The sequence below is a fragment of the Strix aluco genome, chromosome 1, assembly GCF_031877795.1.
Source record: "Strix aluco isolate bStrAlu1 chromosome 1, bStrAlu1.hap1, whole genome shotgun sequence".
Lineage (NCBI taxonomy): Eukaryota > Metazoa > Chordata > Aves > Strigiformes > Strigidae > Strix > Strix aluco.
In genome coordinates this window covers 27,823,205-27,838,734 of record NC_133931.1, presented here as the reverse complement: position 1 = coordinate 27,838,734, position 15,530 = coordinate 27,823,205, and the positions used below count along the sequence as shown (strand labels likewise).

The following is a 15,530-nucleotide window of genomic DNA, read 5'->3' as shown; positions in this document are numbered from 1 at the left end:
ATGGTAAAAAAAGAGTTGCCATCCTGACATGAAGATAAGAGATTTTACATCCTCTTCACCAAAGTGGGCACCTAATTACCTTGACACGCCTAAGCTTACGTGTACTACATCTTGGCAACATTCTCATCTCCCAGGAAGGGTGACACCCTGTATTCAAGTCTCGGGATCAGGACAGAACAAATCCTTCTTCTATCTTTGTAGTAACATTTTTTTCTAAAACAAAAGAAATTAAAAACTGTATATAATAAACCTAGTCTCCTAATTTCTTTCACAATGTATCTAAAGTCCTAAATAATTTAAAGGAAAGTTAGAGGACTCTGCACACTTTAAATTTTTAATTTTCCAAATTAATCAAGAATCCAGATCCAACCAAGTACTGGCTAGCAATGAGGACTTAACTTTTATTAATGAACAGAAGACTTCATTAAAATATAGTTTTAAGTTTAGCAATATGACAGAATAATCTATTGATGGAGGAAAGGGACAGGATTGAAACTGCAGACTCAGTTATTTCTCACTACTTACCACTAACCATATAAATTAAAAATCAATACAGCAGGATAGTGTGAGACAAACACTAATGTCCATGAAGAGTGGATGAGTTAGATTCATCATCTCTGTGCTGCCAGGCACATCACTGTAATTCTGCAGGACTGGAGAGGACAGGGACGAGCAGCAGAGTCCCCAGCAGAGGCAGAATCTGCGTGTTTCCCCTCTGCACGCGATTTACTATTCCCTCATGCCCAAACCATCTTCTTATGGTTCTTATCTTTAGACGATACTGGTACCAGCTTTGAATTTATTAGAGTGAGGAAGCCTGTCACAGAGCTACTCAAGCTATTTGCTTCCATCATTAAGAATGACCACAGAGTTTATGAGAACACATTTATAGTATTTTATCTTAAGCATCATATCCTAGATTATGTGCAAGGCCACTGATGACTCCAGTAATACTGGTCAGTGAAAATCCAAATCATAGCAGCCTCAGGTGGAAAGCTGAAAATTCACGCAAATGATCTGATATGTGACACTAGCCACACACCATGTAAGAACAGTTTTTCCATTCTTCAAATTTGACCTCAGCAACGGTTGAAGTTATTGTGCAAAAATCAGTATGAAAATAGTATATAAAGCTCTTGGACAAAAAAAAGTTTTCCTCACAGGTGTTTAGTATAGTATTACGTTTTGACAAATTTATTACACAGTTGCACTTACCACAAGGAGGAGAAAGGAAAACTGGTGCCATGCAGCTGGGAGAGATTCCTTCTTCTATATGACCTGCCATTTAGGTATGTTTCATATAGAAAATACAGGAATTTTACCATCATGCAACTCAAAATGTTCTTGAAGGTGACATGCCACAATTATTTAAATTGGATTCACACCCTTTTCTTTTTTATTTGCATTGGGTAGGAAGACTATCTAAAAAAAAAAAATCATCACATCACTTCTACTACTTTTACATTCAAAAACATCAATCCTCTTTCGGTTCAGTAGCACATTTCTCATGAGCACATGTGTGCTTATTCTTCTATCAAAAAGGCAGCTACAAATACCTAACCTTCAAAGTATTTAACACAATTAGGCATGTATTTAATTTATTAAAAAAGTAAAAATCAAGTGTCTTTCTCTTGTCAGCAACTCCTCACCCATGGAATTCATCCTTAAATCCTCACTTGTTACTCGTTTAATGTAGACAACTATCTTTGCATGCATACATAAAGACAACACTCCACTGCACCTTCTTTCCAACTACTTCGTAGCAACCTAAACATTTAATACATATTCCTTTAAAGAAATTTGAGTGAATTTATTGTATAAAATTATGATTGGCATGGTACAGAAAAGTTCCTTTTAATGCACATTTCCCATTAACTTGTACACAAATATTACAAGTATCAAGCAAAATGCAAAAGTCTTAAGAACTAATCCCATACTACAAAAGTGTTCACATAGTGAAGTTACTCTGGTTACAAAATGTCATGGAAATAAAAGCACTTCAAAATACATATTTGGGAAATGTTCTTGAATAATCAACACAACCTTAAGTTAGTTAAAAAATGCGAAGAAAGATGCCCTCTTCAAAACACTATTGTTGATTTGGCAAGACGGAGCAAAGTTCAGATCAGCTCATTTATTGAAGGATTGTTCTTTCCAAGAAACAAAAAAAAATAAAAAACCATCAGTTAAGAAAGGGCTCAATTATACTATGATGACAAATAACGCCATCAAAAAGTTATCTGGCTCTCTTGTTTTCACACAGGAGCTGTCAGAGGCAGAGATGTGTAAATGAACACTTCCAGGTATATACAGATTGCCTTTTCAAAAACAAACCAACCAACAAAAAAAAACCAAACCCAAACCAAACCCCGAAACAACAAAAAGAAGACAATCTGAACTTTGTTGTTTCATTTAACTAGTTCAGTTCCTTAGGTCACAAGACCCAAGAACAGCAGTCTGCAAAGGATACATATTTAAAGAACAAAATTGAACTTCCACTACCAAGGAATGCGTAGATGTCAAGTTATGCGAGTACTGAACATCCTCACAGTAAGACTGTTAGAGGCTATCAAATCTCTGCTTCCCAGCAACCTTGAAGAACTGCTATTCTCAACAACACAAATATGCTTGAACCCAACAAACAGCCTTATAAAAAGGAAGCACAGTCATATTATTAGAAAATAACAAAATTTTGAAGACTGAAAGCATCCTTAAAAACTTACACAAAATAACTACAAAATAAGCAATACATTACATTATTTTTGTATCAGATGACTTGCGTGTGTTTGAGCAATTGAACATTGGTACGTGTATCTACATGAAACTCACACCCACAAGACACCATGTTCAGGCATTATTGTCATTTTCCTTTTACACACACAAGTTATTATCAGGTCATCCAGTCTATTCAAATGCAGTGAAAAACAGTCCACAGCACGCATAAAAGGAGCACTATCCAATACAGTGTTGTCTTGCAAAAATGGAGTCAGAATTCCTGAGTCTCAGGGACATTACTGTCCTCCTCCATTACTGGATTAGTTATTTTTCTAAGGAGAACCTCTAGTTTTCATATCTTCACTCTGATGAAATTTGTAATAGATTGCATCTTTTAAAAAATGTAAAACTTTTAGAAAAAAACATGCCAACCAAAGTGAATTTTTAAAGCTTTTTAAAGGGAGGGGGGAATTCACTTACAAAATAAAGGCCACCTTCATGTAAGATCAGTACCGCCAGTATCCTATTATTTTGTTTAAAGGAGAGATTTAGCTCCCTGTTCTGGAAGCCTTATTACCCACAGTCATGTAAGCTGAAAAACTCCGTCCTTTTAACAATTAAAAATATTATAAATAGGACTAACATGGAACAGCCCTTTGTTACAATCACCAAGGTGGTAAAACCAATGCAACAATTAAGTCATAAAGTCTCCTTTGAATAGTCACTGCAATCTATTATAACTTCTGTATTTTCCCTTTTACTTTGCATATTACACAGTGTAACTTAAAATGTTATTTAAGAGCACTTCAGTCCCACAATGTAGGATTTAAGCTTGTGTGAATACTTATGCATGGCTCTGCAACATTTTTAATGACTTACAAAAATACATTCAACCAAAACTTTATATAGGGTTCTCTTTTTTTAAAATCAAAAGTGAAGAAAAAGCCAAATGGTCCCATCATCAGCTAAATAATACACTCCAAGTTCTGGAAGCAATTCCAAAGCAAAAGCACATTCAAGAATAACATACATTGAATTGCATACTTTCTCATTCATCTTTATCAGTAATAAAATTCTACTGCATATAATTATTCAGCCTTATAAATAACGCTAAGCAGAAAAATATTTACCTCTGTGCTACTTTTCTCAGTTTATAGAAGCATTTCTTAGTTTATAGGAGCAAAGGAAAAAAACCTAAAGTGCAGACTACAGGCCATGACAGGCATAATAAATGACCAAAGGTGCAGCCAAATTTGCATTTACATCTTAAGTTACTTCACCATCTTTCTTTTCTTGCTAGAAGTCCCCCCATGTGCAATTGAAGAGCTGGTCGGTTGGTTTGTGCCACAGTACAACCTGTAACCACTTGTAATTTTTTTAGAACTAGTTGAATTGTCCATAGATATTTCTAGGCAATAGCTTAGGTTCATAAAACCTTACTTTATTAATACTTGAAATCACACAATATTAACACCTCCTCCAGAGAATGTTACTGTCCTTTTGTTGCAGTATGTGGTTGAACCACTGATACTTGGTTGACTGTCTTTAACAAGTGATGTCTTCATTTCCATTTCACATGCTACAATAGCTGCATTCAGTTCCACTTGAGCTCGGTGAACAACATAAAACATGAGTCCTATGCTTATGACAATCTGCAAATAAAACAAAAGAGTGTTGTAGGCTATATAAACTGTAAGTACAAATACAAAGCAACTGTTCTGAACAAAAAAAAAAGTCATCCACACAAAGATTCATGTAGGCATCTGTTGACTCAATACTTCACAGGCAAGACACTAGAAGGGAGATGAACTTAACCAATGAGTGGCTCTAAACCTATGTAACAATGTAACTAGCACATCAGAACTCACACATCACATAGAACTTCAATTGATATGAATTGAAAAGATACTTTCTTTCTTTCTTTCCATTGACATCCACATACTTGTTAGAAAGCAATCCCTTCACTTTCTTGGCAAAAATGTTCCCTCAAAAGAAATGACGCAGTGTATTTCTGTAAGCCAAAAAGGCTGGTTTCCATGTACCAAGTGAATAATAGGTTGAAACTGTACTGGGCATCTGCATCTTGCAAAATAGCATAGACAGGGGATGATGCAGAGTAAAGGAAATAAAACTTCTTGTCCTTACCCCTCTGGTGTGGAAGATAGAGAGCAGCAGTGTCACCGTGCTTCTCAGATATCAGGACTAAACAGGGCACAATCAAGAGTTTCTGAGTGACTTAGAGTAGTCTGTACGGGAAGAGCTTGGTTTCTGGAAGATGGCTTGGGAGGGGACAGGATGTTCGTGGTGTGGGGCTTTTTGTTTGTTTTAAGGAGAAAATATTGTCCAAAACTACAGTTTCAGTTCAGGTTTTTGCTCTAAATTTTACTGCTAAGAGTTTTTAAACTTCCACCACAAAAATTATCAGGAATAAACCTGGACATTTTTGCTTATAAATTACTCATTCAATGACATTTGCATTCACAGCACTCCCCAAAGGTGGCCTTTGGTTTCAGTAAAACACCAGTTAAATTTTCAGCTGAGATCCTCCTTAAACAAGTAAAAATCAAGCTGTCTCATAGTGACAGTTCCTTTGAAACAAGTAAATTCCTCTGCGTTTAAGAATGTTTTCTGAAACTAGCTGGAATCTGCAATAACCTTTCAAAACAAGTTCCAAGTCCAAAATCTGAACTTCATTACTAATTGGTAGGGCTATGTTTTCATTAATATTAAAGACTATCGCTTAAAATATCTGTCAGCATTGCATAAAAGATGCTAGAATATCACTGAGTAAGATGATTGAGAAGTATCGTCACAGGGTAATTGAGGCTGGAAGGCCAATCTAGTTACTCAGGGCAGGGTTGCAAGATCAGACCAGGTTGCTCAGGACTTTTGCCCAGTCAGGTCTTGAAAACTTCCAAGGATGGAGATTTCACCACCTCTCTGGACAACCTGCTCCACTTCTTGACTATCCTTGTGGTGAAAAAGATTTTCCTCACAAATTAAAGTTATCCATTTCAAAAACTGGTCAATGTAAGAGTCAAAAAGAGACTATGAACATCAAGTTCTGAATATATAGGAAAAATCCTATTCTAAAAGCTTACCCAAATATTTAAATTTGACTGGTTTTAGAAATACTACTACCAGTAGCTTAGTTCCCTAGATGAACAATTTAAAAAATATATACAGACAACCATGAAATTTGAAGGACCTTTAGAGCTATTTACTAAATCAAAGTCCCATCAAAGCTCAGCCAGGCAAAGCACCAGGCAGATGCCTGAAAGAAAGCAGGAGAACGTAAGTAATTCCTCCACTAACAGGCTCCCCTTGACTTAGTCACGTCCCAAGGACTGCTCTCAAGGAGGTGAGCACTCCTATTCAGACTTTCAGCCTCTTCAGCTAGTGCTTACCTGAGTGACAGTTATGCTACAACCTATGGATAAGCCACAAAGGAGAGCCAATAGCATTTGAAAAAACCCAAAACATTAATGGAAAAAAAGGAAAAAAAGGGGAAAGACCACTAAAAATTTCCCCGGAAATAACATTTCACAACTAAAATTAAAGCTGATCAAGAAACCATTTATTTTCTCTTAGATCTATCAAGGTTATTCACCCCACATTTACAAACCCATTTTTAATACAGAATCACAGAATCAACTAGGTTGGAAAGGACCTTGAAGATCATCTAGTCCAACCATTAAAGTAGCATTGCCAGTTCCCATCTACACCATATCTCTCAGCGCTATATCGACCCTACTCTTAAACACCTCCAGGGATGGGGACTCCACCACCTCCCTGGGCAATCCATTCCACTGCCTAATAACCCGTTCTGTAAAGAAATACTTCCTGACATCTAGTCTAAACCTTCCCTGGCGCAACTTGAGGCCATTACCTCTTGTCCTATCACTTGTTACTTGGTTAAAGAGACTCATCCCCAGCTCTCTGCAACCTCCTTTCAGGTAGCTGTAGAGGGCGATGAGGTCTCCCCTCAGCCTCCTCTTCTCCAGACTAAACAACCCCAGTTCCCTCAGCCGCTCCTCGTACGACATGTGCTCCAGACCCTTCACCAGCTTCATTGCCCTTCTCTGGACACGCTCAAGTAATTCAATGTCCTTTTTGTAGTGAGGGGCCCAAAACTGAACACAGGAATCGAGGTGCAGCCTCACCAGTGCCGAGTACAGGGGTAAGATCACTTCCCTGTCCCTGCTGGCCACGCTATTTCTGATACAGGCCAGGATGCCATTGGCCCTCTTGGCCACCTGGGCACACTGCTGGCTCATGTTCAGCCGGCTGTCAATCAACACCCCCAGGTCCCTCTCTGACTGGCATCTCTCCAGCCACTCCTCCCCAAGCCTGTAGCGCTGCTGGGGGTTGTTATGGCCCAAGTGCAGCACCCGGCATAATACTCATAAGCCTGTTCTATGACGTCTATAAATTATATGTTCTTTTTAAGAACACACAAGTTTGGGGCAGGGGGGGAGGTTTAAAACAGTCCTAAGACTTAGTTTTATATCTTAGCATTGTTAAACATCAGCTTTATAACTGTAAAAACTGAGGAAGATAAATGACTGCAGTACCAACTAAAGTCTGCAAACCATGGTAACTGCTGGTCAAACACAGCCTGAAGCACCAATGCTGTCAGAGCAGGTTTTAATATATGATCTGGTTCTGATATACACACGATCTCTATGTTTGTAATGGTCTCAGACTTAAGGCTTGCTTACCCCCAAGATTTACTGACAAATTATTTCATCGGCTAAGCTGATATAAAGGTACTATATAGTTCTCATTAATTTACCCACTTGAAAAATTTGGATATTCTGATTTCAACAACAGCAAAATGGTATTTCTACAGCACTTTTCATCCTAAATACCTAGGCAAAATTGGGAGCGTACAATGCTAATAGTGAACACCGCATAGGCGCTGGGTCTAAGCACCCTGAGCACACCACTTCACAGCTAGTGACATGTGGACTTTTGTATACTGGTGGTTTGACAAGTCTACTATTCAGCAGGAAATTACCACAGAGGGCAAAGAGAAAAAAACTTGACAAAACTGTGGCAGAAAGAGAAAAAGAGAACACTCAGTAAGTTCTGCTTTGTGTCATGTGAGGTATGAAAGAATCAAAACTTTTCTAAGGGAAGAAAGCAAAATCAAAAGAGAACAGTGCACTGGAAACCCATTTATCTGGGTATCTAGCAGTCAATAAGCCTGTGAAGAAGAAACGTCAGCTCAGTTTTACACAACCTACTGAAAATACCAATAACAGAGTTCTAAATTAAACACTTTTTAAAACCTATTACTTGTCAATACCACATGCCATACTTGCTTGGCTCTCAGTCTGTAAGAGGTTGGCTGCCTCAGACTAGGGAGCTGTTACGCCAACAGAGTGCAGCTCTTAACCCCTGAGACATGCATCCCCCCAAACCTCCTGCAGCCCACCCCTTTTACACTGGAGGCTGTGCAGTCTGAAAGAGAAATCAGCAGTGCTGAACCTCTCTACATCTCATACACATTCCTACAGGCATGCAGTTTCCAAAGCGAAGATTCAATGACTTGAAGAGACAAAGCTACAGGAAGGAAACTTGCCTACTGTCTCCAGAAGCAAAGTCCTGTCTTGAATCCCACTGGTACAGCAGATGAGCAAGAAATTAGGGGGATAAAGAAATAAACTCAAATACAAGAAGATGACGGTTTCCAAGAATGATTGCTTACCCAAGCAGTCAAAGAGACTGACATTAGTGTTACCAAGGTCTATGAGAGCAATCATTTTATCTTACCTGTAAACTGAATATAAAATAGCCACTAACACTTTGTTCTGCAATCACATCCTCCATGGTGCGCAAGGTAGTGCCCAAGTACGAGTTCAGGAGCTGAGTGGGAAGCAGCCCAACTGAAGAAGCCATCAGGTAATTGGGTAGGGACAAATCTGTAATCTGAATAAAAGAAAGCATAAGAAGCTGAGCATGCTCCAACACAACATAAACCACCTGAGTGCTGCTCACAAAAACATTCATGCAAAAAAATTAAGTAACTTTTTTACATTCCTTCACTGGAAGTTTCCACCACGCATGAATCTAAGATAATACAATAAAACTGTGGCTAGTTTTCATCTGACCTCTTTAAAGTTACTAGGTTTTATTTCATTTCATCTTACATTACACAACATCTCTGTGCAAAGTCATTAACTAAGGATGCAATTACACTGTTCATTGAAGATGTTTATTTCTTCATGGTGAACAGAGCCCTATGATTTATGAGAATTTGCTCGCAGGAAGAAATTACTTTATCAAATGTGAAGACCTAAAGCAAAAATCTATTTGCTTTGCTTTTTACATGTATGGCAACTAATAAAAGACATAATTGTTCAAAAATGTCACTATATTAAATATGATCTAGGTAAACAGCATGGCAGATATGATTTGCCTCTGCAAGGGAAGTTATATACTCATTACAATACATATATCTATCAGCAATCTCTAGCAGCGATATCTACCTGTATCTATCAGTGATATACATGGGTATTATTAAGATTCTCTACCAAAGATACTTTATATCACACTTTAGTTGGTGAACAAAACAGTAGACACGGCTATAGCTTTTGTTAGTTTCTCTGGAAAAAAGCACTAATAATAATACGTCAAGGTATTTTCCTCTCTTTGATGTGAAATTTCTGTTCTGAGTCAGTACACGGACAGTTTACATGGGAACAAAGTACACAGTACTAGCTAAATTAGTATCAGGAGCCATTGGGAAATATTAAATGCAAAAGCCAAGAGGCCAAAAGATATTTACGCAAGAAAAATGAAAGCAGGAGGAAACTATGGGTTAAAAATGAGTACGAAAAGGGCAATTTTGAAACAAGCAGTCTAAGGAATTTTCCAGACAATTCAGATGATCACATAGTAATAAAACACATTCTAATTAAGAACAGCCCCTAACACTGCGAGCCTACATGGAAATTATTGACCTTGACAGTTTTGTGCAATGTCAAAGACAAGAGAATAGCAGTAAAGTTACTCATTTCATCATGCTATTCTTAAAATAAACTTTGGTTACTATGAAAGTCACACTGCTGAATTCTCAGAGCTCTAAGCACCATCAGTGGAAAGTTTTTGGAAGGAAGGAAGGGCAGTGGAGGAGGAGAATGCAATGAAGCATAAAGATTAAGGATAATTCACTGGAACAAGATCCAATAAGTCAGTTCCAAACTTCTCACTGCAAATTACACTTCCCACAGACTGAAATATATACAAGTAACACATAATAATTTTCCCTCTCTATATAAAATTAATTTAGATTTCTAATGAAAAAGCACTACGCAGCTGTGGTAGAAATTCATATCTGACCAATGCTTTGACAAGACTTAATTTATTTTTTTTTTTATTTTAAACATTATAGTAATCTGGAGCATGTAATAAGAATGCACAACCAGAACTTCCCATATTGCCAAGGGAATGAAGGAACTGCTATTAAAAGTCTCTGAAATACTAACGCTGAGGCAAGATTTGCTAAGTAGGACACTGTCATTAAATCTAATGGAACTGGGAAACTTCCCAAAGATTGTTTTAACACTCCCAGGCACCTCTTTCATTTCTGTATATGTATTAAGGACACTTCAGTTGCAGAGCAACACGTTTGCACATCTGGATCTGTCCTGAAGCAACTGGACCTCCCAGGCTATGAAACTGTTCCGAAATGAAGGGGAGGTTGCCAACAGACATGCTGGACTGAGACTTGTGCATCCCACTAAAATGAAAGTCAAGGAGAAGGGTAAAAAAAAATAAATAAATAAATTCCAGGTGCCCTTTTAACTCCTGGTTTGCAGGGTTTAGACCTACAGTGGTATCCCTTCCCCCAGAAGGCAAAGGATATGGACAGCATCCCTACCTAAGAAACCTGAGAAATTTACAGCTTTCTTGTCTTTCCTTCTATGAAACTTTACTTGCTCTAAAAACCTGCCAGACCGGGGTCTGCATGGCCAAGAAGCCGAACAGAGGTTACCAGAACCCTGTTTTCTACAGAAACCTCAAGCCAGCAAAATCAACAGTGAAATCCCAATGCAAGCATGAATGCAATTGTTATAGGCCACACCACTGTATCAAAATAGAATTAATAACTACCTATCCACTCTGGTAACAAGAGCGTTAGCCAGAAATTCTCCCACTAAGCCTTGGACAGGCTTTGTCCAGTAAAACATTTGTGTATTCTTTGCAGCTGACACCTTTGGTTCAGTCCTGTCAAAGGATAAACACTTGTGTCAGGGCTTTTTTGGGTGCTCACATGCCTTTGGGGATTGCAGCAGATTTCTCTCCCCTCAACTTACAAAATCCCATGTTTCGTATCAGCTAGGCTTAGGGCAACCAAGAGCAAAGGACAATTCTCTTTACTTCCTCAAAAACCAAATAAAAACCCCAAAAAACCTACAAACAAAAATAGAGAATAAAAAACAAAACAAAAAATAACTAACAACTTTACAACAAGCAGAGTAAGCAGCCTGCATGTTCCTGCAAAGCAGGTACCATTTCTTGAACTCTGCTTTCACTGTGTGCATTTCTCAAATCAGAGGTGCACACTTGGACATGTTATTTCTTCCATACAGTACTTCTCTCAGAGAAGAAAGGAGAAATATCAGTTCTGATTTAAGCTACACCTTGCACTATAAATAATCAATTTGCACAAATCTAGCTCCAGGTACCCAGTAGTGGGAAGGAGGTGATAACCTGCATACCAGGCCTCCTTACAGACCTGCCTTCAAAACACTCAAGAGTTGCCAAGGGGAGAGGACTATGCCTGGGCAAACACTTCAGTAAGAGCTTCCAGGCCACCCCAGCGGCCCAGGCCACCCTGGCACCACAGAAGCAACAATTAAGCAAAACCCACTCAAAGAGAAATACAAACATGCTTTCAGTTAAGAAGTTTCTAGGTCTTCCAGAAAGGCAAGTAAATGCATTACCCCAGTGCTCCTACTATCAGTGCTTTCCCAAAGAGCAGCAGAATGACCTTAAGAAGCAAAATGTCAATGCCTGTCTGCTGAGAAACTAAGAAATTTATGTTAATTTTCTTCTTGTCCTGTTTCAGATGATATGATCCCATCACTAATCAAACGCTAGGAAGCTCTTCCTTCCTTCTGTACATTCTCCTGTAATTCAACCTCCCCAAAACCCTCAGCAGATGGTACACGCCACTGAACAAGTGCTTGTAGAAGCCCACTAATCCCAGCCCTGCAGATGTCCCCTCTCACATCAAGGTTATGCCTTGTCCTGGACCTCATGTGTCACTTCCTTCCCTCCCTCTCATTTCAGTATTCTATCTCATTTATTTATAAATATGCACATAGAAAACACGCATAGATCAGACTGCCAGAAAATTAAAGATGCATAGGTTTTAAGTTCACTGTTCTTTCCTCTACTATTAAGAGCAATCCCCTTCAAATTCATTGCTGAAGTTGCTAGTCTGGGTATGGATAGATGGTTAGGGCACCCTAAATCCCTTAAGTAGAGCATGAAGTTTTCAAGTAAGTCAGATTTCAAAGAAATGACAGCTCGGTCTGTGTAGGTAGAATTCTATACGTAGCTTAAACTTGACTCACAGTGAGAAACTGCCTTGCATTCCCTGATTTGCATGCAACTTATTTTTCAGTAATCTAGTAGTTCATGATAAACATGCTCAGTTAAAAATTGAACACACCATGCTTTATTTGACTGTGCTGCAGAGTAATAAATCCAGAGTAATAAATGCAACCCAAACTAATTTTAGCAGGCAACATCAAAGTTATTTGGTGTATGCGAGAATCTGTTTTCATCTCATTTCCTATCTGTTATTTTAACACTGAAACCTTCCACTTGGGAAGAAAATTATTTAGCTTGCATTACACTTAGAGAATACAAAACACTGATTTACAGAATCATTTTAATATTGCACTGGCCTGAATACTCTGCTGAACTGTCTTTCCAACAGAATGGTTATGCCAGGAAGGAAATCATTTTAACACAGCAATTCTCTGGTCAGTTCTTCAGCTCCAATACTACTCTACAACATCTGCTGACTACTTCAAGCGACACCCAGAAGCTGTGAACAACGGAAGCACAACAGTTCTCCCCACTTTAGGAGGGTTGCACTACAGCAAAAGCTTTATCTGCTACACCAGGACCTTGGGCTTTGGGGGGACTCTGCCCCCAGCAGCGGGTCTAAGCTTCCCCAGTCTTGCAGTAATATAGGTAAATAAATAAAACAGTTGAGGTTCTTCTCATTCCTAACAAGGAAATGGTTAAAGGATCTGCTTTAAAAGAAATTATACGTTGCTACATCTTATATGGGCAGAGATTGAGGCTCCTCAGACAAATGCCCCTGCACACAAAGTTTTATGCACAGCAATTTTAAATAAGTGATGCAGCTGTTAACCCCTAAAAATTGTGTGGATTATTTTTTTCTTAAATAACGAACTTGGTATTCAGTGACCTACTCATTTCAACCAGATGATTCTGTCAAAATTAAGCAAGCACTTCAGAAGGGTACAGGATCAGGACTGCTGATGGGGGAACTGCTATAACAACGTAGCAGGCCAAAACACTTGTTCGTAGGGTCTCTTACATTAAAGAACATGGGACTTAAACATTTAAAATATTTCACAATCTGGTTTGCTTTGTTCTGATTTCACCGAGTTAGCAGACACACCTGAGGCGTAACACACAACCAAAACCAGATCTTTCAGACAAAGCACTCGAGAAGAGCTGAGGGTCTGAAACTGTCATCATCAGCATGATGGTACTCAAAAGCAGTACCCTCCATGTTCTTCTTTACTTTCTCCTTCCAGATGATCAAACAGAACAGTAAGATCACAAGCTTTAAATATTCTTAAGGAATGTACCAATCTTCATCTAAAAGTAGAAAGAACAGCAAGTCCAACCCTTTTCCAAACTCAAGTTTAAAGTAACTTTCTGTACCACTCCAGTGTACCAAGTCCCTTTTCAGCTCTGAGCCTACATCTTAAAGCTCTGGCCAAAACGCACGACCTCTCTTGTGTGCATGGACTTAACAGTCTTTATGGATTTGCTAGATGTATGCTACAAACATCAACCAAACTGAGAAAGAATTTTAATCTGTCCACTTCTTTCTTTCCAATATGGTTATTTATATTAAGTAGTGGAGGGAGATCTGGCAAGACTGCTTAAAAACACAACTTTTCCTCCCACTCAGATCACTTTAAAAACACAAGCACTTTTAATCTGTTAAATTCTCCACAGATTTTGCTACACAGCTCCTTGGTGCTGCTTTCTAACAGCAGCACATAGTCTCAAAAGCCAGACAGCAACTCTGAACACAATGCCACCGATCAAGGCACCTTGAGATGCCGCCTGCCGCCCCTCCGCAAGCAAGGAAGAGCCGCTAGCAAGAGCGGGCATGGGGGGGGTTCCTTTTACTGTTGGCAAAAGAGAAAGAAACCAAGTTTTCTTCCCGGGAAAGGAGACAACCTGCACCGGCGACACGGGCCGCTACGCTGCGAGCTGTCCCCCCGGCCAGAGCTCCTTCCTCGGCCGCAGCCGCTGGGCTGCGGCACACGGCCCGGGCCGGGACTCACCGCGAAGACGGCGTTCTGCAGCCCGAAGGGGATCGGCGTCAGCCGCGCCAGAGCCACCACCTTGAGGCCGCCGCCACCCTCCACGACGCGGACGATGGCGCTGAGCGTGTCGCTGCCCTGGATCCTGGCCCGCGCCCAGTGGGCCAGCAGCCGCTTGCAGGCCACGTGGGCGACAAAGGTGCCGACGAGGACGCCGAGCACCATGAGCCCCATGCCCAGCACGAAGCCGTAGAGGTAGCCGGCGGCCACGTTGAGCAGGATGTAGCCCCAGCCGCAGGGGAAGGACACGACGATGAAGCCCACGGTGAAGAGCAGCACGCCGGCCAGGCTGTCCAGGCTCTCGGCCCAGAGCAGCAGGTCCCGCAGGTACTGGCGCACCAGGGCCAGCGAGGCGAAGCAAAGCGCCGCCAGGACGCACACGCTGAGGCAGCTCTTGCACCAGCAGGTGCCCAGGAGGCAGCAGGAGCAGCGCCAGCCCCGGGCCTCGGCCAGCCCGGGCCCGCCGCCGCCCGCCTCGGGCAGCTGGCAGAGCAGAAGCTCCGCCGGCGGCAGCCCGCCCTGCTCCGCGTAGGGCCCCAGCAGCAGCCCGCCGGCCCCCGCCGCCTCCGCCGGGACGAAGCCGACGGGGTCCCCGCTGCCGCCTCCTCCTGCCGCCGTCCCGGCGGCCCGGGACAGCCAGCGGCCCAGGTCCTGTCGGGCCCCCTGCGCCGCCGCCTGCTTCACGGCCCGGGAGAGGAGCTGCAGCGCCGCGGCCCCCGCGCCCCACATCCCCCCGCCCCGCCGCCCGGCTCTAGCGCCGCCGAGCCGCCCAGCGCCGTCGCTCCCCGCCTCCCCACGCAGCCTGCGGGCAGGGGCGGCCGCTCCCTCATCGCCCCGCCATGGCCCGGCTGCCGGCGGCGGAGCCCAGCCGAGGGCCGGGCGGGGGCGGGGAAGCGGCAGCGGGGAGGGCGGGGAGGAGGGGGCCGCGCTTCGCCGCCGCCGCGCGGGCCCGGCGGGCGGAGGGGCCGCGGCGGCCTCCGCGCTGCCTCCCGCCTCGGCCGCGCCGCCGGGGCTGCGGCGTTAGACGGCGGCGCCGCGCTCTCCGTCCCAGCAGTGGCAGTGGCGGCCCTGGCGGAGCGCAGGTCCCGGGGGCCGGCGGCAGCGGCGGCGGCGGCAGCAGCGGCAGCAGCAGCAGCAGCAACGGCAGCAGCGGCGGCAGCGGGGCTCCATCTCCCAGCGCGCTGGGCTCCCGCTCCG

General features: G+C 42.2%; 1 protein-coding gene across 1 annotated transcript; it reads right to left on the bottom strand.

Annotated features, from left to right (window-relative positions):
- Positions 1-1,789: 1,789 nt before the first annotated feature.
- Positions 1,790-15,304, bottom strand: TMEM64 (transmembrane protein 64). Its single transcript, XM_074816202.1, has 3 exons — positions 14,295-15,304; positions 8,494-8,649; positions 1,790-4,367 (listed from the first exon to the last, which is right to left on the bottom strand). The coding sequence occupies exons 1-3, from the start codon at positions 15,060-15,062 to the stop codon at positions 4,173-4,175; spliced, it is 1,119 nt and encodes a 372-aa protein (XP_074672303.1). The 5' UTR covers positions 15,063-15,304; the 3' UTR covers positions 1,790-4,172.
- Positions 15,305-15,530: the final 226 nt, after the last annotated feature.

Coding starts and splice junctions, on each gene's coding strand:
- TMEM64 (XM_074816202.1), bottom strand. CDS start 15,062: ATGTGGGGCGCGGGGGCCGCGGCGCTGCAGCTCCTCTCCCGGGCCGTG. Junction 8,650..14,294: donor TGCAGAACGCCGTCTTCGCG/GTGAGTCCCGGC, acceptor TCTTTTATTCAG/ATTACAGATTTGTCCCTACC. Junction 4,368..8,493: donor ATTTTATATTCAGTTTACAG/GTAAGATAAAAT, acceptor TTTTATTTGCAG/ATTGTCATAAGCATAGGACT.